Source organism: Rhinoderma darwinii, chromosome 10 (genome assembly GCF_050947455.1).
Source record: "Rhinoderma darwinii isolate aRhiDar2 chromosome 10, aRhiDar2.hap1, whole genome shotgun sequence".
Classification (NCBI taxonomy): Eukaryota; Metazoa; Chordata; class Amphibia; order Anura; family Rhinodermatidae; genus Rhinoderma; species Rhinoderma darwinii.
The window spans coordinates 20,879,091-20,891,954 of NC_134696.1; the positions used below are offsets into that span (position 1 = coordinate 20,879,091).

General features: G+C 41.7%; 1 protein-coding gene across 6 annotated transcripts in view; it reads left to right on the forward strand.

Moving 5' to 3' along the window:
- The window catches only part of CHD5 (chromodomain helicase DNA binding protein 5), a 131,149-nt gene that overhangs the window by 46,351 nt on the left and 71,934 nt on the right, over positions 1–12,864 (forward strand). For all 6 annotated transcript variants that reach the window (XM_075839463.1, XM_075839467.1, XM_075839468.1 and 3 more), the window contains exons 4-11: positions 696–814; positions 1,611–1,849; positions 2,972–3,093; positions 4,542–4,668; positions 5,694–5,866; positions 8,824–9,048; positions 9,775–9,975; positions 11,241–11,452. In XM_075839463.1, coding sequence (XP_075695578.1) covers positions 696–814; positions 1,611–1,849; positions 2,972–3,093; positions 4,542–4,668; positions 5,694–5,866; positions 8,824–9,048; positions 9,775–9,975; positions 11,241–11,452 — 1,418 coding nt within the window. The remainder of the gene's footprint in view (positions 1–695; positions 815–1,610; positions 1,850–2,971; positions 3,094–4,541; positions 4,669–5,693; positions 5,867–8,823; positions 9,049–9,774; positions 9,976–11,240; positions 11,453–12,864) is intronic.

A 12,864-nucleotide genomic window follows, 5' to 3' on the forward strand; every position in this document is an offset into this window, starting at 1 on the left:
CACAACTTTCCCGTTTTCCGCGGGATTGTCCAGTAAAACTGACCTCAAGGGGTGGGACTTATACAAATATACTCTAAAATGGGCGGCCCTATGTAAATTAGGGTGGGATTTAAAATCTCCCTTGAATGGGGATTCAAATATTAGGGGGTGTACCAGAACAGAGGAACTATATAGGAAGCTGCATGTGAACCCTAAGATCATTGTTTTGACTCGTCCCTGACCTTTTTTTACCCCGTATTTATGTCACTGGGGGTAGAAATGTCACAAAAACAGCACGAAGAACCCATGTGAAAGGGATTATTTACAAACTAACGCAGGGCCCGGATTGTATCACAGTGAACCTTATTGTACTTGGTGTAGGTTAAACACATTAGGACAAAATCACAAACGAAAATGCGTCAAAATTCTATTGTACATTTTGTCGATGTTTATTTTGCATTTTAGTCACATTTTTTCTCCTACCTGGGCAGCTTTGAAAGTGTCTAGAAAAAGGGGCGTGGCTAAAATTCGTCAAATGTATAAAAGTAGTTTGCCGTTTTTTACCACAAAATACTGGTGTACATGTCTCATAAATTGAGGCCTCCCACGACACTACTGATAAACTCCTTAAATCAATGTGAGTGTGGTGCGGAGCGCTTTACCATTTTTCCAGCTATATTATGTTTCTAATGGTTTTCAAATTGTTTTTCCTATAGGAGCCAAAGACCTCGGCGCAGCTGATGGAGGAATGGGGACTGGACAACGTGGACTATGACTTCTCTGAGGAAGATTATCATACACTGACTAATTATAAGGCTTTCAGTCAGTTTGTGAGGTATTTGCCAACCGTCTCGGATGGGTTAATTCTAATTTGCATAAAAAGGGGCATTTCTAATGTGTTTTGTGGGCATTCTAAAGTGGAATGTGGGTAGAGCTTAAATGTTGCTAAGTATACAGGTAGAACAACCAGGAATGATGTGCTAAGGCCCCTTACACACCCCATTTTGCACTACACCTTTTTTGTAAACGTATGGCATAAGGTATATGGTAATGATATCTGCTTGAGACTAAAAGGGTGGCGATCACCTGGATCACAGGTTAGATCAGGGCATCTACATGATGTCCTACTAAAGCTGAATGAATGGGGGTGACAACACTACTAAATAGCTTCCTATAGTGCTAATCTGGGGAACAAAAATAGTGAGCCTTGCCCCCTTTCCTTTAAACAGAATTCTTCCTGATTCCTTGGGGGCAGGGCTGTAGGAAGTGTCATGTGACCTTTTTTTTTTGTCTCTGCTGAATGGCTGAAAGGCTTTAAAGGGGGGAAGGGCATATGTGCCAAGCTATTTACCATGATAAGTACTTTGGGAGACTCTTTGGTGGGCACAGTAGATCAGATTTATTAGTATGTCCAGCACTACATTATATTTTATATTTTTTTTAAATTTATTTTTCTACCCTTCATCTATTGTATTTTAATAGGAATTCTAGTAGTAATTAGTATTTGTTAAATCACCACCTGACCTGCGATCTTTTCACAAGAATATCGCCACCTAGCTGGCAAATCATAGTCAAGTGTTGATGCTGTTTGGTTTTATTTGTGTTGTGATTATGGTTTGCTGCTCTTTTAGACCTTTAATAGCAAAGAAGAACCCTAAGATTCCTATGTCCAAGATGATGACCGTGCTGGGTGCCAAATGGCGAGAGTTCAGTGCCAATAACCCGTTAAAGGGCAGCTCGGCAGCAGCAGCTGCTGCAGCTGTTGCTGCTGCTGTTGAAATGGTGACAGTTGCTCCTGCGCTGATAGTTGCTCCTCCGCCGCCTGCTCAACCGCCACCTATCAGAAAGGCCAAGACTAAGGAAGGGAAAGGTATGATCTAGATGTCATCTGTCGATAGACACGGGCACCAATAAAGAGGCGAAATGTATTTTCTGCATTGCCTATCTCTATTGGTCTTCATAGACATTGGCGTTGGCTGTTTATGGATGTGAATTTGCTATTAAGTTTATGAAATCTTCTTTTCTAAGGCCTCATGCGCACGACCGTAGCCATGTGCACGGCCGTGATTTTCGAGTCAGCCGGCAGCGGAGTATCACACCGCAAGTCGCGGGACATGCACATGGCCACATCCATTATTTTCAATGCGCCAGGCTCCTGGGCCATGCACGGACCGTTAAAATCACGATCGTGTGCATGGCCCCATAGAAATGAATGGGGCCACAATTCTCCCGTGAATTTTCGGGGGAATTGCGGCCGCAAAAGCACGTTCGTGTGCATGGGGCCTTAGTGTTCACATGGTAGTTATACGATTTCTTTTAAAATTGAAAAAATAATTGTAAATCTTAAGTGTTTAGTTGTTGAAAATTCTATTTATCTATTTAAAGAGGTATTCCAGCCATTAAAGGGGTATTCCCATATTTAAAATTGATGGCATATCCTTTGGGATATCCTTTGCGACTCAACTATCGTGACCCACATCCGTCAATTCACAGCACCGTCACCCCTTCTTTTCCCCATTGAAATCATTGACGAGATGGATGCGCTTGCACATGCCTCCCTTTATTCATGTCTATGTCAGAAACCTAATTAGAATCGGCGAAAAGGAATTGCCGGACTCCCATTTTCCCGATAGGTTAGGGTCCCAGATGTGAAACCTGCACCGATCAGTCATTCATAGCATATACTTTGGATATCCCATAAATGTCCAAGATGGGAATTTACCACCAATCCATGGCAGAAGTGACCGATTTAGTCAGACCCCTACTAATCAATAGAATTAGGGAACCCCAATTCCCGTCCATCCCTGGGCATATCCATTGTACCCGTGTTTAACTGCAGATATAGCACCCCGCAGTTCTACCATAGATCCCTATGGTGCTGTAATAATGTTATAATTATATCGATTTTATGTATAACTGTTTAGTATAATTATATTATTACATTGTAATATCATTTTCATTTGATTGATTTTATTCTATTCTTGATATCCAGGGCCCGGAGTTAGGAAAAAATCGAAATCCAAAGATTCAAAGAAGAAAGTCAAAGGGAAAAAACTTGGAAATCTAAAGTTTAAATTTGGAGGAATGGCGAGCAAAAGGAGAAAAGGGTCTTCGGTGAGAAAGTAGAAACCGTGAATGATGTGACTGACGGAACTTTTCAGAATCCTCATTCGTCTTTTTTTCTCGGCAAATGATCTAAAATGATTGAAAAACTGAGAAATATATTAGTTTGTTTCAGTTCCGTCACCCATTGATGCTAAAAGAATCTAAATTAAAATATAAAGCGACTTTACACATTGTCTTCATATAAAAAAAATCTCACTATGTAGTGTATACAGCTCCTATGCAGACCTGTGTGTCTCCATGGGTGCAGATTGCAAACAAACCATGTGTGTATTCTGATCTGTGATCCTATGAGTTTTGTGGTTATTACGGCAATAAACCGTGATTTGATCGCACTGTGTGAATAGACCCATTAATTATATCCGTAATGAGGTTTGGCTTACGCTTTTTTAAAGGTTTTTTTTTGCAGGAGTTCCCCATTTTTGCAGAAATTAATTTCATAGAACACCCCATAATTCAATGGGGAAATATATATACACACACACACACACAGACACATATATATATAAAAGGGGCGTTAGTGAGACATCAGAAAAGTGTTTCACTATCACACCGGGGCAAAAGTACATGTGTTTACAATGGTTTCTATAACTATTAGGCCCTATTCACACAATGCAGTTTTGATGCAGTTTTTCAAGCCACACCCAGGAGTGGATTCCAAAAAAAGGGGAAGCATAATCTTTCCTTTATACTTCTCATCCCTTTACGTTCCACTCCTGGTTGCGGCTTTAAAAATTGCATTAAAACTGCACCAAAGCAGCACTGTGTGAATAAGACCTTAGGCCAGAATCCCACACAAGCCGTTTTGGTGCAGTTTTTGGCTCAGTTTTTGACTCAGTTATTTTAATCCAAACCCAGAGTGGATCCAAAAGAAAGGAAATGTTAGATTTATTTGCTGCGATGTCGCAATGAAATTGTAATTTTTTTAAAACCCTCAAAAAGAAAGCCCCTCCCCTATTCAATATTGCATGTGGTTTTTCTGTGCGAGTTCGCATGGCAAGACAACGTGCGATATATCACCATTCAGCTCGAACCTTAAAGAGGACCTGTCTATGAATATACAATGGACACCGCTATATGACTGTGTTCACACATTGCTGCTTTTCACCATGGTATAGTAGTAAAAACCACGATGCAACTGCAAAGTATGAACAGCGCCTTTATGTAATTGGACCACTTGAAGGTTCAGGTGCTTAGTTTGCATAATTAGCATCTCTCAGGTGCCCCCATCCCACACTATAGTCCAGTTGCTTACGAATGCAACTTCCGCATTGTTATACCTGCTGGTTTCACCTATACAATGGCGGCATGTCTTCTGCACAAGACTGATCGATCGATCGCAGACGTTGAAAGGAAAAGTTCCGTATTGGCAGACAAAATTGAGCGATCAGTAATGAGTCTGACCGTATAAGTCGTGTAATTTTTGTTTTGTTGTCCAGAGTGAAGAGGACGACAGAGAGGAGTCTGACTTTGACAGCGCCAGTATCAACAGCTCCTCTGTCCGGTCGGATATTTCCGGCGGACTTGGAAAGAGAGGGAAACGAGGGAAAAAAAAGAGTAAGAGGAGTAAGTATTCTCAGTCGTCTTCTTTTGAGGGGTAGGGTCTGATGTGCTTTTAGGGTATTGGGAAAACTGTGATAATAGGGTTAACTATAGCTACCGGGCCCATCTATGTGGGAGATAGGAAAAGGATGATGAGATATCTCTGTCCTATCTTTGCAACCCTAAAGGAATTGCCTGTGTTTAACGATCTCTTTTTGTTAGAAGAGTCCCTGAAAAATAAGCTGAACATGGGACGTTCTGCTGAGATCCCCAGTGATAAATCTGTGGGGAAATTGGGCGGCAAGTATTAATTCTCCTACAGCGCCACCACAGGGAAGAGGAGGCATTACATGATGCTCATTAAAATCAATAGGCTGTCTGTGTAATGCGTGGAAGTCTTGGGTCCTCCAGGGAAACAGACGCTCTTACTATCTGCTCTTCGCTCTGGCTAGTTGATGAGACTCCTGACCGGGGACCACCCCTTCTGTTAACTTAGAGTTTTCTAATAGGGTATTAAAGGGTATTTAGTAGAAAACTTCTTGTTGTATGTTCCGTTAACGGGGATTTCCCATCTGATAAAGTGATTGTATATTGCTAGAATATGCCATCCCGTTATGACGGATGGGGGGCCCCAGTGGTCAGACCACCACCCATCAGAAAGTGAAGGCATAACCTAGCACGGCTGTGATGCCGGCCACTTCAGGTTCAGGAAAAACTCCTTCACGGCCCCATGAGCACCGCATGCAGGGAAAACATTTAAGAGGATGTAGCGCTAAATCAGGCCCCTTTTATTCTTCGGATTCGTGGGGTTCCCTGAGGTCAGACCTGCGGCTATCATAAAGTGATGTCATATCTTAGCGCTATGCCATCACTTTGAGATGGGGGAAAACTATTTTAAGGACCCCCCCCCCCCCGGCATTATGTTTGGCCTAGCCAAAAATCCTGTCCCTGATTCGCTCTGGGCTGTGCCGGAACGCAGTGTCCATTCAACTGATAAAGAAACATTGTACATTATATAGTCCATCGTTTATAATCTTATTTCTGTCTAGTTGAAGTTGGAGAAGGAGACGGATATGAAACCGACCACCAGGACTACTGCGAAGTTTGTCAGCAGGGAGGAGAGATCATACTTTGTGACACGTGTCCTCGTGCCTATCACCTTGTCTGCCTGGATCCAGAGCTGGAGAAAGCCCCCGAGGGCAAGTGGAGCTGTCCACACTGCGTAAGAGATCCCTTCATTGACACAGTATTGAATGGTCACTTTTCATTTCTTTGTCTGGCAAATACCTAAAAGAATCTCTTGAAGTTACAGGCCCAATTCCTGAGGCTGCACTGCTGAGACATGACAACATGTGACTTCAGTCATGACAACCTTGTACGGCTCCAAATCACCATCTACATCAATATCTACATCCTCCCTGGCTTGAATAGTAGCAGAGATGTGTATACATGGGGACATTGATGTATTTGGTGATTTGAATCCAGACAAGTCTGTATTCACAGATATAAGAACAGGAAATGTTATCAATATGTCTCAGTAGTGCAGCCTCAGGCTTTGGGACTGTAACGTCAATTGCTCAGATCTAGAAGTAGGATACTAATGTGCACCTAATACCCTTACGAATCTTCTGGTAGGTATCTTGCTAAGGCTAGGACTACATGACGACTTTAGTCACGTGACATCAAGTCGTCGAGTGCGGTTTGTCGGCGAGATCGCCGACATGTCGCAAGTGAGTTGTAGTCGAACACTACATACTTTAAAGCCTATGCAGGCGAAGTCGCATGGGACTTGCAAACCAAAAATCAAGCAGGTTTGGATTTTCTGTGACTGTCACGATGGTCGCAATAAGTCACGTGTTGTAACGCGACCGCGTTTACAAGAACTACTTGTGATGGCGAATTCCGACATCGCAATCTTCATGTAGCATGACCAAAAATGCAGTGTAGCCCTAGCGTAATTCCAAGTAGAAACTGGAAATTGAGTCCGCCATGGGTATGTGCCAAATGACCAGTGATTAGTGTTGGTCAGGTGCCCGCACTAGGTGGAGCCCACCATTTTAATCTTTTATGGGCACCTCTTAGCTTGCACTCCCAGTCCAATAGTTCAGAAAAATCCTCTAGTCTGGCTGCATGTTGGTCCCACAAGTGATGAATTAATTACATTTTACGTCTTTTTTTTATCAGCATAGATCTGAAATGTGAGACTAATATCCTATTAATTGTGACTGCTTTGAGACCAACCATTTGCTTAAACTGGGCATAGACATTAGACTGTTTTTGATCAACCGCCATCAATCTGATGCCCATGGGCCTCGGAAGACATTGCCCTGATGGAAAAACAGGAATCCGACACATTTTAATGCTTCAGAGATAAGCGGCATATATTAGTGTTGGCCGCTTATCTCCTTTATCTTCCAAAATAACATGGTTGTTATATGACAGTTCATCATTTGGACAGCAGCTATCGAGTGTCTCTGATTTACGTTCATTTCTTGAATGAATTCACAGCCGTCTTCTCTGGGATCTCATGTCTCAGTCCATATAAAACAGACTCCATCAATATCTTAAGAGATTTTTAGAATTCTGTTTTGATACTTTATTGAAAAAAGAAGATGAAAGAAAATGATATTTAAGATCAGATTTGCTGGAGGAATCGGATTCATCTTCACTCATCTGTTGTCTCCTGCTGAGCGCTGAAATAAGATGAATATTGATGCTGGAGACGTCTTTTTGGGAGATCCCTGGAGATTTCAGTATATAGAGAGGTCGTGTATATTTTTAGTTGCTGGAACAGGTTATCAGACTGACGGCGCATGAGAATCCAATATCCAATCGTTAAAAGAGTACACGCCCTAACATCGAATAGTCACCAGTCACCGCGATGTCCGGTATGAAAAGTTGTTCTATTTAGGCCTTATTCACACGAGCGTCCGATTTACGTAAGCAAAAAAAAAAAAATGGTCCGCTTTCCCAACATATGACTTTCCGTGTTGCGTCAGTGTTGTTTCCGTGTGTCATCCGTTTTTCTCGTCCGTATAAATTCTTCGCTGCAAAGACTTTCCGGTTTTCCATTTTTTTTCTCGTTATTTCTTTTGCAACCTATGCGTGAAAACGGACAACACACAGATGCCATTTGTGTGCTGTCTGTGTTTTTCACGCACCGTTGGACTTCAATGGGCGAGTCTGATCCGCAAAAGCGGAGCAGAATAGGAAGTACGGTGAGTTTTACGCAGCGGGCACCCGCTACCGGAAAAAAACGGATGTGTGAAAGCCTTATTGAATTGCATTGGTCAGTGAGCTGGCCGCACGCACATGTGAAATACGTTCGTGTAAATAAGGCCTTAGGTGTTTTTGATTATCTGGGTAGTAAATAACATGGTCGCCATTACTGCGCTCTCAGAGGTTGTCATCCAGCTTTTCTGGGCTCCTGAGCGGCACATCTGGAACACGTCCCTTGCTCTTATATCAATGCATAATTAGGCAGATTTACCATTCAGGGGTTTATAGAAACCCTGTAGAAGCTGAAATGGCTGTCATATTACCCAGCTTTTCCAAAAACAGAACTAAAAAATAAAACAATCTGTCTGATTTCTTTTAAAGTTTTTCAGAAAATAAAGTGTATTCATTGTATAGTGAAAAGTTCTAAAATGTTCCAGCAATTTGACGCTATTTCTCATGCTTTTCAAGATCTCTGCTTGCTGCCATTCAGTAGAAACCTTCATTATTTACTTACAATGGGAAAAAAAAATCTGTCCTGGGCAAGTGATGGACACACAGGTGCACGGATCGTTAGAATACACACCCTGATAAATCGCCGTGCACCTGTCTGATCGTCACATGACTGATTTCTATCCACTGAAGGGCTCTCATTGAGTGACAGCAAGCAGAGATCTTGAAAACTGAAGATTTGATAGAAATTGTATAACTTTTCTTTATACAATGAATAACTTTAATATACTGAAACTATAAGAAACTTTTCGAAGATTCCCATGTCTAATACAATGTATGCAAAATTATAGTTTGGAACAAAATTAAAGGGGTTCAGCAGTCAAATAAAAACTGAAATGGGGGGCAACTTTTAAATAGGGGAACATTTCTAGGCTTGCACCCATCAATAGTCTGTACCTACTAACATAATGTAGAAAATGATAACCTAACACTGACTCGCTCCATCACTAGGAGAAAGAAGGCATCCAGTGGGAGCCAAAGGAAGAAGAAGAGGATGAGGAGGATGGTGGAGAGGAAGAGGATGAAGAAGACGACCATATGGAATTTTGTCGTGTCTGTAAAGATGGAGGGGAGCTCCTGTGTTGTGACACTTGCCCCTCCTCATACCATTTGCACTGTCTTAACCCACCTTTGCCTGAAATACCAAATGGGGAATGGTTATGCCCACGCTGCACTGTAAGTGTTACTAAGCGTTCTTCACAACCCCACATTCACCTTTTGTAGATGGAAATCCTCACACCTAGAAATGGCGCATTGATTCCGATGATTCACCATGCCACCTGATTTGCCCGCCACGTCCCGCTTTATGCACATCTTATGTTGTTAGCTCCTCTGTTGTTCCATCATATTCTAGAGTCTCCTCAAGGAGTTATAGTCCTTTCTGTAGAAGTGGATCAATATCTGTATTATAACTCATTGCTCCTGCCTTGAATTATTCATAAAGGTGTTTTCACAGTTCAATTCCATCTCTGAGTAATGAACACAAGCTACAAACAAAGTAAATCTCCACCTTTTACCGTTCTATCGTATTTAGGTTCAGCATTCTTTACTGATTAATTTCTTTAAAATATTTTTAGAACAGTCGGATCTCCATTTTTCTGATACAGAGCTCCAAATCCCCTGCAATGACATAGAGCTGAATAATAAAACTCTGGCTCCCTGCAGTCACCACTAGAGGGAGCTCACTGCATACGGTTATGTGATTCAGTGCTCCCCCTTGTGGTGGCTGCACAATTAGGTATGACCACAGTTCGAAAGAGCATGGGGTATGTTGTGGAGAATCCCCATTAGGAGGGGTGGGCCCCATTTTTTATTTTTCTATGGGGTCCCTCTTTGCTATGACACCCTTAATATACAATATTTCTATATTACACCCTTAATATAATCCTTTCTTATTCTTAGTGTCCGCCTTTAAAAGGCAAAGTTCAAAGGATTCTTCATTGGGTATGGAGAGAACCCCCTACAAATGTATCAGGACTTCCAGGTGAGATCGATCCCCTCATGCCACCTCCAAAGCCCGTGGAAGGCATTCCGGAACGTGAATTCTTTGTCAAGTGGGCAGGACTTTCCTACTGGCACTGCTCATGGGTGAAAGAGCTACAGGTGAGAAATTCTACAATACAAAAAAATTAACATTTACATTCCTTTAATCCGGCATTCAATTATCTAGAAATTCTGATAATCCAGCACTATGTTAAATTTTAACCTGGGCCTTCTCACTGAAGGTTCTCTATCCTTACATGTGCGTTCTATATAAGGGTATGTTCACACGGCCTATTTACGGACGTAAATCGGGCATTTTTGCCCCGAATTACGCCCGAAAATAGCGCCTCAATAGCGCTGACAAACATCTGCCCATTGAAAGCAATGGGCAGACGTTTGTCTGTTCACACGAGGCGTATATTTACGCGCCGCTGTCAAATGACGGCGCGTAAATAGACGCCCGCGTCAAAGAAGTGACCTGTCACTTCTTTGGCCGTAATTGGAGCCGCTATTCATTGACTCCAATGAATAGCAGCGCTAATTACGGCCGTAATTGACGCGGCGTTCAAGCGCCTGCACATGCCGTTACGGCTGAAATTACGGGGATGTTTTCAGGCTGAAACATCCCCGTAATTTCAGCCGTCACGGACCCCCGCCGTGTGAACATACCCTAACAGTCCAATATAGCAGGATGTAATCTGAATATTCACCATTTTCAAAATCTTGGTTTGCAGTCAGTGAACGGAAACATTCCTGTTTACATTCAGAGGCTGGAAATCTGTGTACATACCTAATACTTCTTGCAGCTGAGAGTTTGCTACAATTTTATCCAGTCTAGACAATCCTCTGTAAGCTAAACACACCAGCAGCACAAATCCTGTCCTGATAGTTTGCTATAATGTATCATTGCTGGCAACATGTATCAGCCTGGAGCTCAGACTGTTAAGCTCACAGAGGGTTGTTTAGAATGGATACAATGGTAGCAAACACTCAGCTGTGAAAGTGTTCGTTTTAAACCGCTAGATGTGAAAAATAATGTTCCCATTCACTGACAACAAGCAGAGCTTCTGGAAATGGTGAGGAATTGAAACACAGCATGCTATAAAGTTGCATAATTTGTAATTCTACATTGATTAAAGGAACCCAGGGCAAAAAATATACAAAATTATACACTATTCTATCCTAGTTCATGGCCTTAGTGGGTGGAGCATGACACAGAGATTGAAAGAACTCAAAAGAGAGAATCTAGTATCAGTTCTACCTGGAGTGTTCCTTTATTCTTAATTTACATATAACTAGGGCATCCCTTTAAATGAGAAAGTACAGCTATGTATACTAAGATGTGGAGATTAAACAACCTTACCCAGAATTTTTTTTTCTATCAGCTCGAGCTTTACCACACGGTGATGTTCCGGAATTACCAAAGAAAGAACGACATGGATGACCCGCCACCGTTTGACTATGGATCAGGGGATGAGGACGTCAAAAGTGAGAAACGGAAAAGTAAAGACCCTGAATATGCAAAAATGGAGGAGAAGTATTATCGTTACGGCATAAAGCCAGAGTGGATGATGATACACCGGATAATGAACCACAGGTATGGGACCGTCTGATTTTTCAAGTCTCCTGTTATGACTGCGCCTTTTGATCTTGTGAGGAGCCGATTGTCATAGCTAAATAATTGGTGTCCGAGCTGTCAAAATGAAGCCGTATCTTTATAATCAGAGCTACACTTCTCCTGTACTGATCCTGAGTTACATCCTGTATTATACTCCAGAGCTGCACTCACTATTCTGCTGGTGGAGTCACTGTGTACATACATTACATTACTTATCCTGTACTGATCCTGACTTACGTCCTGTATTATACTCCAGAGCTGCACTCACTATTCTGCTGGTGGAGTCACCGTGTACATACATTACATTACTTATCCTGTACTGATCCTGAGTTACATCCTGTATTATACTCCAGAGCTGCACTCACTATTCTGCTGGTGGAGTCACTGTGTACATACATTACATTACATTACTTATCATGCACTGATCCTGAGTTACATCCTGTATTATACTCCAGAGCTGCACTCACTATTCTGCTGGTGAGGTCACTGTGTACATACATTACATTACTTATCTTGTACTGATCCTGAGTTACATCCTGTATTATACTCCGGAGCTGCACTCACTATTCTGCTGGTGGTGTCACTGAGTACATACATTACTTATCCTGTACTGATCCAGAGTTACCCCTTGTATTATACTCCAGAGCTGCACTCACTATTCTGCTGGTGGAGTCACTGTGTACATACATTACATTACTTATCCTGTACTAATCCTGAGTTACAGCCTGTATTATACTCAAGAGCTGCACTCACTATTCTGCTGGTGGAGTCACTGTGTACATACATTACATTACTTATCCTGTACTAATCCTGAGTTACATCCTGTATTATACTCCAGAGCTTTGTTCACAACTCAGCTGGTCATCGTTGGAAACAGTCAACAAGTTTTTTGACAGACACACCCCTGACAGACAAACCCTTAACAACTTTGTTGAGATTTCATAATGCAGGGGTCAGTTTGTTTTTTCTACATCAGATTATAGTATAGCACCTGGTGTAAAATCTACACTTCCCAGAATGGAAATCATCAGAGCAAGATCTTTGCAGGCACCGAACAAGCAGGGCATCTGTAAGACTTAAGCTCTGAAGTCATAAAAATATATAATGCTGCCACTCGAAATCTGCCCAGATAGCAATACCACCCTCTATAGAAAATATAAGTTATTTGTATAAAGCTTCTCATTTTTTAAGGTCACAGAACATGTTACTTATAATTTATTACTAATAATAACTTAACACAATACATACCATTTGAGAATTGTATTACTTAGTCCTTTGAGTATTTTGTATACTGGCCCTTTAAGAGAATTGCTTCAAGTGATGTAATATACAGTGAAGGAAATAAGTATTTGATCCCTTGCTGATTTTGTACGTTTGCCCACTGTCAAAGA